At 41.2% G+C, this 16,807-nt stretch overlaps 1 protein-coding gene across 1 annotated transcript in view; it reads right to left on the bottom strand.

Annotated features, from left to right (window-relative positions):
- The window catches only part of smc1b (structural maintenance of chromosomes 1B), a 164,029-nt gene that overhangs the window by 128,080 nt on the left and 19,142 nt on the right, over window positions 1–16,807 (bottom strand). The window contains exon 4 of the mRNA XM_034175841.1: window positions 14,444–14,647. Within this exon, the coding sequence (XP_034031732.1) occupies window positions 14,444–14,647 (204 nt within the window). The remainder of the gene's footprint in view (window positions 1–14,443; window positions 14,648–16,807) is intronic.

Genomic DNA, 16,807 nt, shown 5'->3' with positions numbered 1-16,807 from the left:
GAAATTGAAGACTTAACAGTATTCCCTGAAAACTCCCTTCTGTCTGATCATTTCTTAATAACATTTACATTTACTCTGATGGACTACCCAGCAGTGGGGAATAAGTTTCATTACACTAGAAGTCTTTCAGAAAGCGCTGTAACTAGGTTTAAGGATATGATTCCTTCTTAATGTTCTCTAATGCCATATACCAACACAGTGCGGAGTAGCTACCTAAACTCTGTAAGTGAGATAGAGTATCTCGTCAATAGTTTTACATCCTCATTGACGACAACTTTGGATGCTGTAGCTCCTCTGAAAAAGAGAGCTTTAAATCAGAAGTGCCTGACTCCGTGGTATAACTCACAAACTCGCAGCTTAAAGCAGATAACCCGTAAGTTGGAGAGGAAATGGCGTCTCACTAATTTAGAAGATCTTCACTTAGCCTGGAAAAAGAGTCTGTTGCTCTATAAAAAAGCCCTCCGTAAAGCTAGGACATCTTACTACTCATCACTAATTGAAGAAAATATGAACAACCCCAGGTTTCTTTTCAGCACTGTAGCCAGGCTGACAAAGAGTCAGAGCTCTATTGAGCCGAGTATTCCTTTAACTTTAACTAGTAATGACTTCATGACTTTCTTTGCTAATAAAATTTTAACTATTAGAGAAAAAATTACTCATAACCATCCCAAAGACGTATCGTTATCTTTGGCTGCTTTCAGTGATGCCGGTATTTGGTTAGACTCTTTCTCTCAGATTGTTCTGTCTGAGTTATTTTCATTAGTTACTTCATCCAAACCATCAACATGTCTATTAGACCCCATTCCTACCAGGCTGCTCAAGGAAGCCCTACCATTATTTAATGCTTCGATCTTAAATATGATCAATCTATCTTTATTAGTTGGCTATGTACCACAGGCTTTTAAGGTGGCAGTAATTAAACCATTACTTAAAAAGCCATCACTTGACCCAGCTATCTTAGCTAATTATAGGCCAATCTCCAACCTTCCTTTTCTCTCAAAAATTCTTGAAAGGGTAGTTGTAAAACAGCTAACTGATCATCTGCAGAGGAATGGTCTATTTGAAGAGTTTCAGTCAGGTTTTAGAATTCATCATAGTACAGAAACAGCATTAGTGAAGGTTACAAATGATCTTCTTATGGCCTCGGACAGTGGACTCATCTCTGTGCTTGTTCTGTTAGACCTCAGTGCTGCTTTTGATACTGTTGACCATAAAATTTTATTACAGAGATTAGAGCATGCCATAGGTATTAAAGGCACTGTGCTGCGGTGGTTTGAATCATATTTGTCTAATAGATTACAATTTGTTCATGTAAATGGGGAATCTTCTTCACAGACTAAAGTTAATTATGGAGTTCCACAAGGTTCTGTGCTAGGACCAATTTTATTCACTTTATACATGCTTCCCTTAGGCAGTATTATTAGATGGTATTGCTTAAATTTTCATTGTTACGCAGATGATACCCAGCTTTATCTATCCATGAAGCCAGAGGACACACCAATTAGCTAAACTGCAGGATTGTCTTACAGACATAAAGACATGGATGACCTCTAATTTCCTGCTTTTAAACTCAGATAAAACTGAAGTTATTGTACTTGGCCCCACAAATCTTAGAAACATGGTGTCTAACCAGATCCTTACTCTGGATGGCATTACCCTGACCTCTAGTAATACTGTGAGAAATCTTGGAGTCATTTTTGATCAGGATATGTCATTCAAAGCGCATCTCAGACTGCAGGCTTACTTGTAGTTCCTAGGGTTTGTAAGAGTAGAATGGGAGGCAGAGCCTTCAGCTTTCAGGCTCCTCTCCTGTGGAACCAGCTCCCAATTCAGATCAGGGAGACAGACACCCTCTCTACTTTTAAGATTAGGCTTAAAACTTTCCTTTTTGCTAAAGCTTATAGTTAGGGCTGGATCAGGTGACCCTGAACCATCCCTTAGTTATGCTGCTATAGACGTAGACTGCTGGGGGGTTCCCATGATGCACTGTTTCTTTCTCTTTTTGCTCTGTATGCACCACTCTGCATTTAATCATTAGTGATCGATCTCTGCTCCCCTCCACAACATGTCTTTTTCCTGGTTCTCTCCCTCAGCCCCAACCAGTCCGAGCAGAAGACTGCCCCTCCCTGAGCCTGGTTCTGCTGGAGGTTTCTTCCTGTTAAAAGGGAGTTTTTCCTTCCCACTGTAGCCAAGTGCTTGCTCACAGGGGGTCGTTTTGACCGTTGGGGTTTTACATAATTATTGTATGGCCTTGCCTTACAATATAAAGCGCCTTGGGGCAACTGTTTGTTGTGATTTGGCGCTATATAAAAAAATTGACTGATTGATTGATTGATTGACAGGAGGGTCTCCAGCACAAATACCACACCCATCTCTGGATGGAGCCGCACCTTAAACAGAGAGAAAAAACAGAATCAGGCATCAGAAAGACAAGAAATACAGTATAATTAGTCAGCATTAAGCAACAAGAAAAACAGAAGAAATATCATAAGATTATTCCACAGAACAGGGGCACAATAAGAGAAAGCTCTATGACCGGCAGACTTCTTATTCACCCTAGGGACACAAAGCAGCCCTGCACCCTGAGAACGCAAAGCCCGGGCTGGTACGTAGGGTTTAATTAGGTCAGCTAAGTAGGGAGGTGCCAGTCCGTGAACAATTTTACAGACTATTAACAGAACCATAAAATCTGATCTCACTGGGACAGGAAGCCAGTGAAGGGATGCCAAAATGGTTGTAATGTGGTTGAACTTTCTGCTTCATGTCAAAAGTCAGCATTTTGAACCAACTGGAGAGCCTTAATGCTGGACTGCGGTAAACCAGAAAATAGAACATTGCAGTAGTCCAATCTAGAAGAGATAAACGCATGGATCAGGGTCTCAGCATCAGCCACAGACAGGATAGGAGGAATCGTCGCTATATTTCATAGATGGAAGAAAGCAGTCTTCCTAATATTTCTAATGTGGAGGTCAAAGGACAATGCAGGATCAAAAATTACCTGAAGGTTCCTCACTTTGTCAGTTTGATGTATGACATACGAGCCTAGGCTAAGCGTTAACTGGTCAAATTGATGCCGATGTCTCACTGGACCAAGAACCATCATTTCAGTCTCATCAGAGTTTAAAAGTAGGAAGTTTCCAGACATTCAACTTCTCTCTGATGCAAGGCAATCTTCTAAGGTTTTTATGTGAATGAGATTACCAGCAGTTATTGGCATGTATAACTAAGTATCATCAGCATAGCAGTGAAAGGTAATCCCAAAACGCCGCAATATGTGCCCAAGGGGTGCTATATAAAGAGAGAAAAGCAGAGGGCCTAAGACGGACCCCTGTGGAACCCCAAATTTTATGTCACTAAGGTTAGAGGTAGTGTTACTGTACAAAACACAGTGAGAATGACTGCTCAAGTATGACATCAACCATGCAAGGGCACTCCCAGTAATCCCAAAATGATTTTCCAGCCTATCAAGTAGAATATGATGATTTCAATTTCAATTTCAATTTATTTTCATTTATATAGCGCCAAATCACAACAGAGTTGCCTCAAAGCGCTTCACACAGGTAAGGTCTAACCTTACCAACCCCCAGAGCAACAGTGGTAAGGAAAAACTCCCTCTGAGGAAGAAACCTCAAGCAGACCAGACTTAAAGGGGTGACCCTCTGATTGGGCCATGCTACAAAACATAAATTACAGAACAATTCACGGACGAATATACAAGAAATGCTATTGGCGCACAGGACAGGAGGCTCGCCAACACGAACACAACTCCCATCTCTGGATGGAGCTGCACCTTAAACAGAGAGAAAAAACAGAATCAGGCATCAGAAAGACAAGAAATACTGTATAATTTGTCAGCATTAAACAACAAGATGATCCACTGTATCAAATGCAGCACTGAGATCTAACAGCACCAGAACTGTAGTGGTGTCCGACTCCATTGCAAGAAGATCATTCACCACTTTAGTGAGAGCCGTCTCTGTGGAATGATATTTTCTAAAAGCAGACTGTTGTGGCTCAAAGAGATTATTCTCAGTAACATAGTCCACAAGCTGCCATGAAACCACTTTTTCCAGAATTTTAGAGGAAAATGATAGATTGATATTGGCCGATAGTTTTTCAATACACTAGGGTCAAGATTAGGTTTCTTAAGTAATGGTTTAATCACTGCAGCACTGCAACAATTAGGAACAGATTCAGAAGTTAAAGAAAGATTAATAATTTCCAGCACACTCCGCCCAAGAGTGGACCACAGGTCCTTAAACAGTTTTGTTGATATACGATCAAATAAACAGGTTGTGCTTTGTGTGGACATTACGAGTTTCATCAGCATGCCTAGTGAAATACTATCAAATTCTGTAAATGTAGGTAATACCTCAGTAATGGCGCCCACCTCAATAGCAGGGTGTAGTGGCTGGGTTAAGGCATGCTGGGATATGTTTAATCTAATGTCTTCTAATAATCCAGGAAATCTTGTGCTGTAAAAGGAGAGTGAAGAATAAAAATCAGCCGTATTACTTTGTCACTGTATACAGGCTTATAAGGACAACACTTATTCATGATTGTCCATGAATAAGTGTTACCACCGTGTCGAACAAGAATTTTGAGTTAGGCTTGTTTTTGTTGATCAAATCAAAGTAATAGATCTGCTTTGTAGCCAGTAATGCATGCTTACAGTCTAAGATAGCATCACGCCACACAAGGTGGAATACTTCTAATTTTGAACTACGCCATTTCCGTTGTAGACCTCTAGCCTTATGCTTGAGGTCACGCTGGTAATCACTGAACCAAGGTGACTGTGTTTGGGGGAGTGCGGTTTTAACACAGGTGGCGCAATCATGTCGAGTAGTTATGAGCACTGAGTTTAAACTCTGCACAAGACTGACTGGGTATTTGTCAAATGTGAAGCTAAGACATCAGGCAGTCTAGCTTTGAGTTCAGTCTTAGTTGAGGAGTTGATGCATCGCTGTAGTGATACATAAGGTTGTTGTTCCACTAAACACGGCAACAAAACTGTAAACTTAAAGTGTCCCTGCCACACTAATACGTTTTTACATATTCTTGAAGAATAAAAAAAGCTTTTTCTACATGTTCTTTTTTTTTTACCATAAAATTACACTGAACAAGTATGTAGACATTTCGTTACTCATCTGAGAATTTGAATTTACCGCCTCCGAGTTGACCTACTTTTTCGCTGCGACAGATGTGACGTCATTCGAGTAGATGTCTCGCAGCGCGGCTCTGTTTACCAACACGGCAGACACAGACAGCGAAGGCATAGTGCGCGATTATAGCGAAGATTTAAGTGACATATCGATTGTTTTTTAAGAAGATGAGGAAGTTTCTGATGAAAGGAAGCCACAGTAAAAATAATGGGTGGCTCCAAACCGTGTATGTTCCAGGCGAAAGTGACAGAGAGGATGAAGCTGCAGCTGTCAGCTGACAGCAGCAGCGCTGAGGACGATATAAGCTGCTGAATGGTTTGTTCACTCACCACTTTCTTATAAACGATCATTTATTCCTGGCACGGTGTGTTTGTGTATGAAAAAAAATATTTGAGCAGCACAGCGTGCTTAAATTCAGGAGTTTGTTCTAAAATCACTGAAAATAAAGTTTCTGTACATTCTGTATATATTTAATCATTTATAAGTCAGTTTCTTGTGATTGCTAATTCTTCACTTTTTATTCAAAGCAAATCTTTATCTGAAAAGCTGTAGACCCACATGGGATGAGAAAAAAGATTTCTAAATAAAAGAAAATTTTACTTCTATATCTGTTGTCAAATTTTATCAGGCATAATATTGTAGAAAAATGTTTATGCTAAATGGAGACTTTCCTGTCTAAAATACATATACAGAACATCTGTAATCATAAATTGTATCACATCTAATCTACTTTGAATGAACAGACGTCTGAACAAAAAAAACAGGCTGTTCAGTTTACATGCATATGTATATTTGGAAAACAAAAAAATGTCAATGTTGTTTTTTTTTTCTTCAGGTGCTCGTCAGCCGATGCCACTCGTGATCGAGTCTCCTCCTCATATCAAGGTCAGCTTTGCAGGTAAGTTGTCTATGTTATCTCAATAACACCCTAACTTTCAAACAGCATTTTTTAATGTATATAAGCAATGTTTTTATTAATTTTGTTTTAACTTCTTTTTTTGTTTTAAGTTCTAGTTTTAGGACTTTGGTGGCAACCCTTCATTTTAATGAAAATGCAGGGAGACAACAAAAGCAGACAAAGCAAGAGAGACCACGGTTCAGAATATACGTTCCTTAGGGGAAAAGAGGAGGATTCACAGTAAGAAAGTTAGCCACATATCCAACATGTGAACATGTGGAAAATGAGAAAAAAAAAAAGATTATTTGTATATTTTTATATGGCATGATAAAATGAATAAAAATACAATTTCACACAAGTTTCACATTGTTTCATTCAAATGAGAAGTGTTTTACAATTTGTTAAAAAAACATTTTATTCAGTCTATATGAGCGACAGCAAAAGAGGTTCTTCAGCTCTGCAAAACACCAAACCGATCAGAAATCCCCACCAATGATCCTCCTCCAATGAGCAGCCAACATGAACAGACAAAGCTGAGGCTGATGCTGCCAAGCGGACCAGGTACCACCGATGAGCCTGACCCCTCACTCCAGAGGAGGAAACTGGAAGCCAGTGTAGTCGGCTGATGGTGATGGAAAAGTACTCCTTATTTTGAATACAACACAAGCTGGTAGTGGCAACCTTCTGTGCCTTCGCAAGTGTCCCCAGCACAACCGCACAAATTGCCGATATGCGATATGACGATACTGTCTGCAACAAAAATTACCATGGATTGATGTTCAAAACAACAGTTCATTCTTTTTGTACTTGAATATTTTTTACTTTTTTCTATAAACCATGTAAATGAAACTTTCTATTTCATATGCTGACTCATACTGTGGAGCATCATGTAGGCATAGTGTGCCACTCTGAGGACATCTGCATCCAAACACACAATCGAGAAACTAGCCAACTGTGTGACACATTGAGGATTTTCACCACCACGTTGCATCTCCGCCAAGACTGCAGAAATTTCCCTGCAACAGCGAGACTCGATCACAAGTGGCATCGGCTGACTGTGTTCACATGAGCACCTGAAAAAAAAAACAGAACATTGACATTTTTGTTTTCCAAATATACGAGGTCTGTTAGAAAAGTATCATACCTTTTTATTTTTTTCAAAAACTATATGGATTTGATTCATATGTTTTTACGTCAGCCAAGCTTGAACCTTCGTGCGCATGCGTGAGTTTTTCCACGCCTGTCGGTTGCATCATTCGCCTGTGGGCAGGCTTTGAGTGAGCACTGCTCCACCCCTCTCGTTGTTTCATTGCGAGGAAATGGCGGAATGATTTGGGCTTTTTTTCCATCAGAATTTCTTCAGAACGGATCGCTGTGTGGGGCCGGAACCATCGTGTGCAATTTCTCCGGTTATCACAAGAGCTGGACATCAGTCATTTTCCAGCAGATTTCACTTTTAACAAGAGATTTTGTCATGGAAAGCCGTGCGGAGGCTTCGTGCGTCACAACTGATTCGCTGATGAAGCGAGACAAAGGAACACCTCCGTTTCGGAGTGTTAGAGGATAAGTTGGGACATGCCGATCTCGGCTTTCAGTGCTTACCAGTCGAGTGAGTATAAGAGAAATTGTGGAGAGCTGGGCTTGTCCCAACTTGTCCTCTAACACTCCAAAACGGAGGTGTTCCTTTGTCTCGCTTCATCAGCGAATCAGTCGCGATGTGCGAAGCCTCCGCGAAGCTTTCCATGACAAAATCTCTTGTTAAAAGTGAAATCTGCCGGAAAATGGCTGATGTCCAGCTCTTGTGATAACCAGAGAAATTGCACACGACAGTCCCGGCTCCACACAGCGATCCGTTTAGAAATGATGTGGTGGTTTCTGCCTCTTGATGGCTGCTCGGAGCGTGGCGCGCCATGCGCCAATGTGGGCCTTCCTTAAAGCTGTAGTAACACTCCTTATTCTCTGTGAAGCCCGTAAAATTTTCACCGAAAGCCAGATACATTTTTCGAATGGTTTTCAGCTGCCTGTCTCTAACAGTTTCTGAAAAAATGCTGATGGAAAAAAAGCCCAAATCATTCCGCCATTTCCTCGCAATGAAACGACGAGAGGGGTGGCGCAGTGCTCACTCAAAGCCTGCCCACAGGCGAATGACGCAACCGACAGGCGTGGAAAAACTCACGCATGCGCACGAAGGTTCAAGCTTGGCTGACGTAAAAACATATGAATCAAATCCATAGTTTTTAAAAAAAATAAAAAGGTACGATACTTTTCTAACAGACCTCGTACATATGCATGTAAACAGCCTGTTTTTTGTTCAGACGTGTTCATTCAAAGTAGATTACATGTGATACAATTTATGATTACAGATGTTCTGTATGTGTATTTTAGACAGGAAAGTCTCCATTTAGCATAAACATTTTTCTACAATATTATGCCTGATAAAATTTGACAACAGATATAGAAGTAAAATTTTCTTTTATTTAGAAATCTTTTTTCCCATCCCATGAGGGTCTACAGCTTTTCAGATAAAGATTTGCAATCATTTGCTTTGAATAAAAAGTTAAGAATTAGCAATCACAAGAAACTGGCTTATAAATGATTAAATATATACAGAATGTACAGAAACTTTATTTTCAGTGATTTTAGAACAAACTCCTGAATTTAAGCACGCTGTGCTGCTCAAATATTTTTTTCATACACAAACACACCGTGCCAGGAATAAATGATCATTTATAAGAAAGTGGTGAGTGAACAAACCATTCAGCAGCTTATATCGTCCTCCTCAGCGCTGCTGCTGTCAGCTGACAGCTGCAGCTTCATCCTCTTTCTGTCGCGTTTGGCTGGAACATACACGGTTTGGAGCCGCCCATTATTTTTACCGTGGCTTCCTTTTATCAGAAACTTCCTCATCTTCTTCAAAAACAATCGATATGTCACTTAAATCTTCTCTATAATCACTCACTATGCCTTCGCTGTCCGTGTCTGCCATATTGGTAAACAGAGCCACGCTGCAAGACATCTACTCGAATGACGTCACATCCATCACAGTGAAAAAGTAGGTCAACTCAGAGGCGGAAAATTCAAATTCTTAGATGAGTAACAAAACATCTAAATACTTGTTCAGTGTAATTTTATGGTAAAAAAAACAAAGACAACATGTGGAAAAAGCTTTTTTTATTCTTCAAGAATATGTAAAAACGTCATAGCGTGGAAGGGACACTTTAAGTGAGTGATCAGAGACCACTGATGTAAGAGGCATGATGTCAATATTCGTAGCAGCAATACCATGTGCGAGAACCAAATCCAGGATATTTCCACTAATGTGCATTGAGTCCTGAATGCACTGCCGAAATCCTAATGCATCCACAATTTCCATAAATGATTTGCAGAAGGGATCAGAAGGCTTATTTACATGAATGTTAAAATCATCAATGATCAGAATGTTATCTGCACTAGTTAACAAGTTAGAGATGAACACACCAAATTCATCTAAGAATTCAGAATATGGGCCAGGAGGCCTATATACAGTGACAAAGTAATACGCCTGATTTTCATTCTTCTGACCTTGGCAATGCGTAATATCCTGAACAGAGCAGAGAATCAGGTGCTCAAACGAGTTAAGTTTGTGACCACAAACAGCTAATAAGCTAAATCTAGATTTATAAATAAGAGCAACACTCCCACCTTGCTTCGCATCACGAGGGACATGACTAAATGTATATGCTGTTAGACAGGCCTCATTTAAGGGAAGGACAGCTGTAGGGTTAAGCCAGGTTTCACACAGCCCAATCATATCTAAGTGATGATCAATAATTAGATCATTAATCAACAATGATTTTGAGGATAGTGATCTTATGTTAATGAGACCCAGACTAAAGACCTCAGTGGGGTTGACAGTTGAACTGTCTGAGTTTAGGGGTGGTTCCAGAGTAGTATATATAAGATGCCTAGAAGTAGGTTTAGGTTTGAGACATTCCACGCAGGTTGTAGGTAGCAGACACGAAATCTTTGATATTGTTGGAACAACAATCCTCAATTTCAACATCATCCAATGTAGTAATGGTATTAGGTTTGCAAAGCATATCCCTCTATGATTTTTAGGTATTAAGTTTGCCAAGCATATCCCTCCATGATTTTTATGGACACGTCTACAAAAGCAGGCCACAGTCTCAACTTGTTGAATTTCCCTCCCTGGCAGATAAACTGCACTATTACCATAGTGGATTTTCTGCACTAATTTCCCAGGTAAGCTAATGGATTCCACACCCACATTTGTCATAAGCCTTGCAGGGTCTCTAATCACCTAATGTTACCCTCCCTCCATCAGAAGACGATAACAAGTAGGTTTAGCATAAAAAAGGTAAATATTACGCACAGACATATGCTCTTTGGGGTTTTAACGGGGAAAAATTAAGATAAAGTGAAATAAAATAAAGAACCAAGAAGCAGCGGGTCAGATCAATGCTTCATTGCTTCAAGCTTCAAAGAAGAGCCGCGCTGCAGAAACAGTTGATTACAGACCCTGCAGGGGTTCTGTAATCAACACTGAGACATGATCATTTTCCTGACAAACACCCCCAAAAACAATAGCTGCTCTGAAGGACCGATAAGGGAATGGTTACGCAAAAAGGCTTTTGATGTCGGTGGATCGAATCATTTCTTAATGATACCCGAAAAGAACAGGTTCTCCATACCCAACCCTACCCATGACCCTTGATTGGAGTAAGTGGATATGTGCAATAGGGAGGCAAATTATTCATGTGTGTCCAGTACCCATCAGCGTACTCAAAGCATTTCAAGGTTCACATTATAAAAACATTGCCCACTAACACTTTGAATGGTGACACAAGTGGTCAAATTGCACAAGTAGTATATACCATACTCATGTGTCAGAGTGCCCAGGGCGCCCCACACAAAGTTCTGCCTGAAGAGAGGGTGGGCTGATCCACCAGTACGCCCAATATTATGTTCGTCAGAACACCCATTTGAAATGTATAACATTAAAAAAATTCAATCACAAATAACACCCATTTTTGTCCTGTACAAATCCTTTTCTCATTCATTAAATGTGTTCCTTGTCAGTTTGTCAGTCTGTGCATGCTCAAAACTTTGAGTGGACATCAGACTGCACTGACGGTCAGCGAAACCGCCAACAATAATGGTGGACAGAGCCAATTCAAAAACAACTGCACATATACAACTGCAATGCGCCCTTCCTATGCATAATATACAAACAATGAATGTTTATGAATTCAATGGTACGGGGTGAATCCTCACCCAACCCCCAGCCCAACCCCCCCACCTTAGTTGGACTGCTTAATGTGTGTTGTAATTGTATTTTCACCTTTTGTTTGACTTTTTCTAAAATTGATATCACAACCAACATGTTTGTTTGATAAGATTACTAACTACAGAGCTGTAATCATTTTCATATTTTTGGCTCCAGTCATCCTAACTAACCTGATTTTAAAGCTTGAACCCCAAACAGAGCCAGTAAGTCCCGAGCTTAGAAATTACATTAAATAAAGATATTATTTCACATCCCACTTTAGTTGTGCAGAAAAGTTAAATTCACTAAACTAACTGTTATATGGCTCATCAAGAACTATAACAACCACAACTATAACAAAACTTAGACCCAGAGTAATACTGATTTAAACATTTTATTTGTTAAAGATACTATTATTATTATTATTATTATTATAAGTAGTAGTAGTAGCAGTATGAAAAATGTCTTCAAAAGTGAAGCTTTAATCAAGGGTCCTGCACCCCCCACCCCAACCCCACAACACCCTCTTTCCATCTGGATTTGCCCCTGGTTTGCAGTCTGACCAGGGTCTATCAAGAATCTGTTTATTTATGAGGAAAGAGGAACCTGATTGAGAGGTAAGAAGGTTTTATGAGCCCATTTTACATTATGTTGTCCTCAGAAAGCGGTTTTAGGTGATTTCTGGGGTAGGGGAACGTTTGTTGTTAAAACAGTCTCATTTGAATCCCTCCCTGCATGATATCCCGGGATTTCACCACTTTCAGGACCAGCCTGCCATTGCGCAATACAACATCGCTTCACACGGAAAGATGGTGTACTGTTTTGTTTTTGGCTGCAATCACTGAAGCAGTACCGAAAAGTGCAGGGGTTTTTTTTTTGGTTCCCTGTGGAGAAGGGCAGACAAGGCAGATGGGAGAGGTTGCGTCTGTAAGGTTTAGCAAGATTTAATGTGAATAATGAGCCAGACGAGTGACTACCATATGCGCTTTCATTTTAACCCTTTATCGCCCACACGCAAAGACACTACGGTGCCCACTGTGTTTGTAAAACTCTGCACTCTGCTTGCTGTGTCAGTTGTCACAGGCCATGAGACATTCAAACACACCGCCCCACTCCCCCTCCACCTGTAGTCAGGACACAGACAGGGCTGTGAAATGAAAATTGTGAAATCTGAGGAAAATTTGCAGTTTAGCTTAAGCGTCGCACAGGAGCCACACAGCATCGCTGCAGCAACCAACCAGTCCTGGTTTATGACAACTGTCATAACAGCTACGCTTTGAGTGGCATTTTCCCTCCGCGAAACTCTGCGGATCCAAGTAAACTGATTTGTATCTGTAACACACAGATCAGTGTCCGCAAACTTATAAAACTTGCATGATGTTGTAAAAGTGATGTTCAGGATTAAAGAGTACATCACTAACACCCCACCCCCATGATGAAATCTGCGGAATCCCGCGGATCCGCAGAGTTTTCACAGCCCTGCAGAGACTCACTGACTACGTTTACATGCCGTTAATATTCGGGAAAAGGTCAATATTCCAGTTTCTAAATCATTAGGAATAACCCGTTTACATGCTTAAGCAGACAGAGTTACTCCTGTATACATGGTCATTGGTATCATTTGGAATATCCCCATTTAAGCAGCGACGCACGTCTTCCACTGGTGCTTGATTTAGTCTGGCGTTCATGCAAATCCTGCTTCACATAACTTTTCGGCCACCTTCTTGTAAATGTCGCTATCTCGGTACTTTCTTGTTGTTGTTCATGCGGCTGCTCCCGTTTTTGTTTGAGGTCACCACAGCAGATACAGCCAGATCCACACTGGTATTTGGCGCAAGTTTTACGCCGGATGCCCTTCCTGACGCAACTCCAGTTTTACCTGGAGAAACACAGCCGCTGGTGTTCCCAAGAGGTCTCCCATCCAAGTACTAACCAGGCCCCACTGGTTAGCTTCTGAGATCTGACAGGATCAGGCGGGAGTTACGTTCTAAAAATAACCCGCAATAGGTGAAATCCGCGAAGTAGTCAGTGTTAGGTTTTATAATTATTATAGATGTTTTAAGGCTGTAAAACCCCTCACTACACACTTTATACACTTTTGTCAAACAGGCATTAACATTTTCTCACTTTTCTCTCCTATGTAAACACTCTCTTTTTTCTTCTGAGCGAGAAGATTATAAACAGACACATGCAGAACACAATGCGTGTGCTCTCCCTTCACTCACTGCCTTCGGGGGTATGGATGCAGGACCCGCAATGAATCCAAGTCATGACCACGGAGCTTTGCGGCTGCGGTATACCAAGACCCTGCAGTGCTTGGATTTTTCTGCAAATGCCGGAGCGCTCCACATCAAAACAGCAAGCGTAGTCTCTGGACCTGTTGCCAGAGTTAGTGCAGCTCCGCACAGCAGAGAGGGGGGCGGTGTGAGTGGCCCGCTACGGTGTTTACCGAGCCCACAGACTCAGTAAGCACATCGGAGGCAGTGAGAGCAATCGCGGTGATGCCGACCAGTGCCGCGACCGGCTCACCTGATAAGGACGCAGAACACAATGCGCTGTTTACGTCTGCTTCTGTGGTGTCCGGTGGGTTGTGCGTGCCGCATACAAGTAGTTGCCGTACTCAAAAGACCAAGATTCCTTGCAGACAGGACATGCGCAGAAAACAAAATAATGTTCCTTTCTATGGGGATATCCCAATGCGTGTTTATATGACCTGATATTCGGGTTAGAAAAGGAGTAACCCAGGGATCTTATTCGGGTTTTTAAAAACCGGAATATGAGCATATTCGGGTTTTTGTGGGTGTTTACATGGCTGTGCACAACCGGGTTATTGCTAATAGTCTGGTTATGAAAGGGTTATTGGCTGCATGTAAATGTAGTCACTGTGTCCTGACTCACTCATGTAAAAACATTGTATTTAATATGTAATTGTATTTTTACATGATATTTGCACCCGAAAGCTCCAATTAGCCTGCTGTTATCTTTTCATTTACTGGTTCAGAACCTAATTGCTGGGTGAAAGTGTTAACATTACTAATGAATGTGGGAATGAGTATCAACAAGTTACTTTAACTGAGTAGGCTGAATGATTATCATCCCCCTTTTGTGATACTTCACCTCAATTTTTTCCTGGGAAACCTGTTTCTTCTCAGCATTGGCAGATCTCTTCTTGTTCAAATGAAACTGTGTGTCCTCCTTGGACTTTTGCAGGGCCTCTTTCTTCTTATCATACTCTGCAACACACTCCTTGGACTGACTGATGTACTCAAACAGTTTGGTCCGCTCCTTTGGGTTTTTCAAAGCTATAGACTCCACGGTCCCCTGGTGAGAAACAGAATGAATTGGTAAAGTTTGTGTAAAACAACAGTTACATATCTAACTACGGTTCTATGAATTCCAGCTGCCCGTCAGAGGGCAGTGCTTAGCACGTGGAGTATCCCACACACGCATGCACAGAGATCAAAATCTTATACCAACAAAGTCACGTTAGTGGGTGTGACCTGGGTGATGACAGCCAACAATATATAAGACCGTGTCACCCAGCATTCATTTCTTTTTGGAATCTATCACCTAGAGTCCTAGTGACAACCAACTCTAGCGGTCATCCGGAATTCATAGAACCATAGTTACATAAGTAACTCTCATTCTACTTCATTCCTCCTGACTGCCAGAGGGCGGTGCTTAGCACCTGGATGACCTCATACCAATAAGGTCACAAGGAATCTGCACTTACCAAACCTCAGTTGTAGTTTGAAGAGGCCGAAAATACAGCCGTTGTCACAGTGTGAGAAGCAGCCACATTAACGCTGTAGAAGCGGGTGAAAATACAGGAGGAAGCCCACACTGCTGCAGCACAGATGTCACCCAATATAACCCCTCTCAGGGCAGCCCAGAATGTGAATATGCCCCAAGTTTATATGACATCTCAATGGAGAACATTGACGGTCATCTGCCCTGTAAGCTTGCAATATAGCTTCAACAATCTAATGTGACAGTCTTTGTTTGGCACAGCCCTTCCTGTGCCCCAAATAGCAGACAAACAGAGTATCAGTCCTGCAGAACTCAGCTGTCTATTCTATGTAATATCTAAGTGTCCAAACAGGACACAACAGAATAGAATTAGTCTCTGCACCAGATTGTGGGGCAAACAGACTAGAATTAGTCTCTGCACCAGATTGTGGGGCAATGACAGACAAGGTAACAGGCTGGTTAACATGAGGAGTCAAACCTTGCGACAGTAGAAAGGAATGGTTAGGCCATCGAATACACAAATTCCATCAAAATCCTTCAGTATTAATCCAGAGTTCCTCACACAAGCATAGCTGATGTTACATTTAGAAATTTACGGTGCATTTTACAGTTGAAAGGCTTCGTGTTTACAAAAAGTTCCAACTTTGCTCTTAGGAGAAGAGCAACCGAACAAGAGAGAAAGACAGAGAGAGCGAAAGAGGGAGACAGTGAGCAAGTGAGAGGGAAAGAGAGAGAAGGAGAGAGAGCGAGTGAGACAGAGTGAGAGAGAGGACTTAATTTCTCATTATTACTCTGTAACACTTTCTTTGACAATGTACATGTTTCCCATGTCAAAACTCCACTGAAATTGAGAGCGACAGACAGAGAGGGAGAAAGAGAGAGAGAGCATTGTCTTTTCTCTTTTAAGTCTATAAAAATAAGTCTATAAAAGTCTATTAAAAAAGTACTTAATTCTTTCACCAAAACATCAAATCTAGGCTTGCATCTTAGTTGCGCTGTCTGGCAAATTGTAGCTGAACCTTTAGGTCTCCATTTTAATACAAAATATCGTCATATAAAACCAACAACGATAATAAGGATATTTAAGCAAACAGAGCTCTGCTATCAAAATAGCATCGGTATTGGCAGGTATCGGGATCGGAAGTGAAAAATGTGAATCGGTGCATTCCTACTCCCAAACATGCTTTGCGGATGAAATTGCAAGGAGGAATGCAGTCTTAACATACAACCATCTGAGGTCATCACCTCTCATTGGCTCAAATGATGGAGAAAATAAGTCCTCCAGGACCAAAGGAAGATCCCAGGATGGCACACATGTAACCCTCAGTGGCTACAGCTGGAGACCGACCGTCCACCATAATGTGCTGAGCAGAGACAGCAGCAACATAGACCTTAATAGTAGAGACAGAAAGATCACTGTAAACAATGTTTGAAGATAGCTAAGCACCACTGGCACAGAGGAACACTCTTGAGTCTACACCCTGTGTACTGCACCAATGATTAAAAAGCTTCCATCTATCATTTAAAGCCCTACTGGTGCACAGGCATTCAGTACAGTCAGTGCAACAGCTTGATAACAAGAGTTCAGCATGGAGGGGCCACACATACAGCTGAAGACTAGGGATGTGAATCTTACAACTCACGATTCAATTAGATTCCGATTCTTGGGGTGACGATTCGATTCAGAATCGATTTTCGATTGAAACAGCTCTGAGAAAGTTATATTACTTA

This window comes from Thalassophryne amazonica, chromosome 8 (assembly GCF_902500255.1).
Source record: "Thalassophryne amazonica chromosome 8, fThaAma1.1, whole genome shotgun sequence".
In the NCBI taxonomy this organism is placed as follows: Eukaryota; Metazoa; Chordata; class Actinopteri; order Batrachoidiformes; family Batrachoididae; genus Thalassophryne; species Thalassophryne amazonica.
Note: the sequence above shows the minus strand (reverse complement) of the source record. Positions and strands in the feature narration are given on the sequence as shown.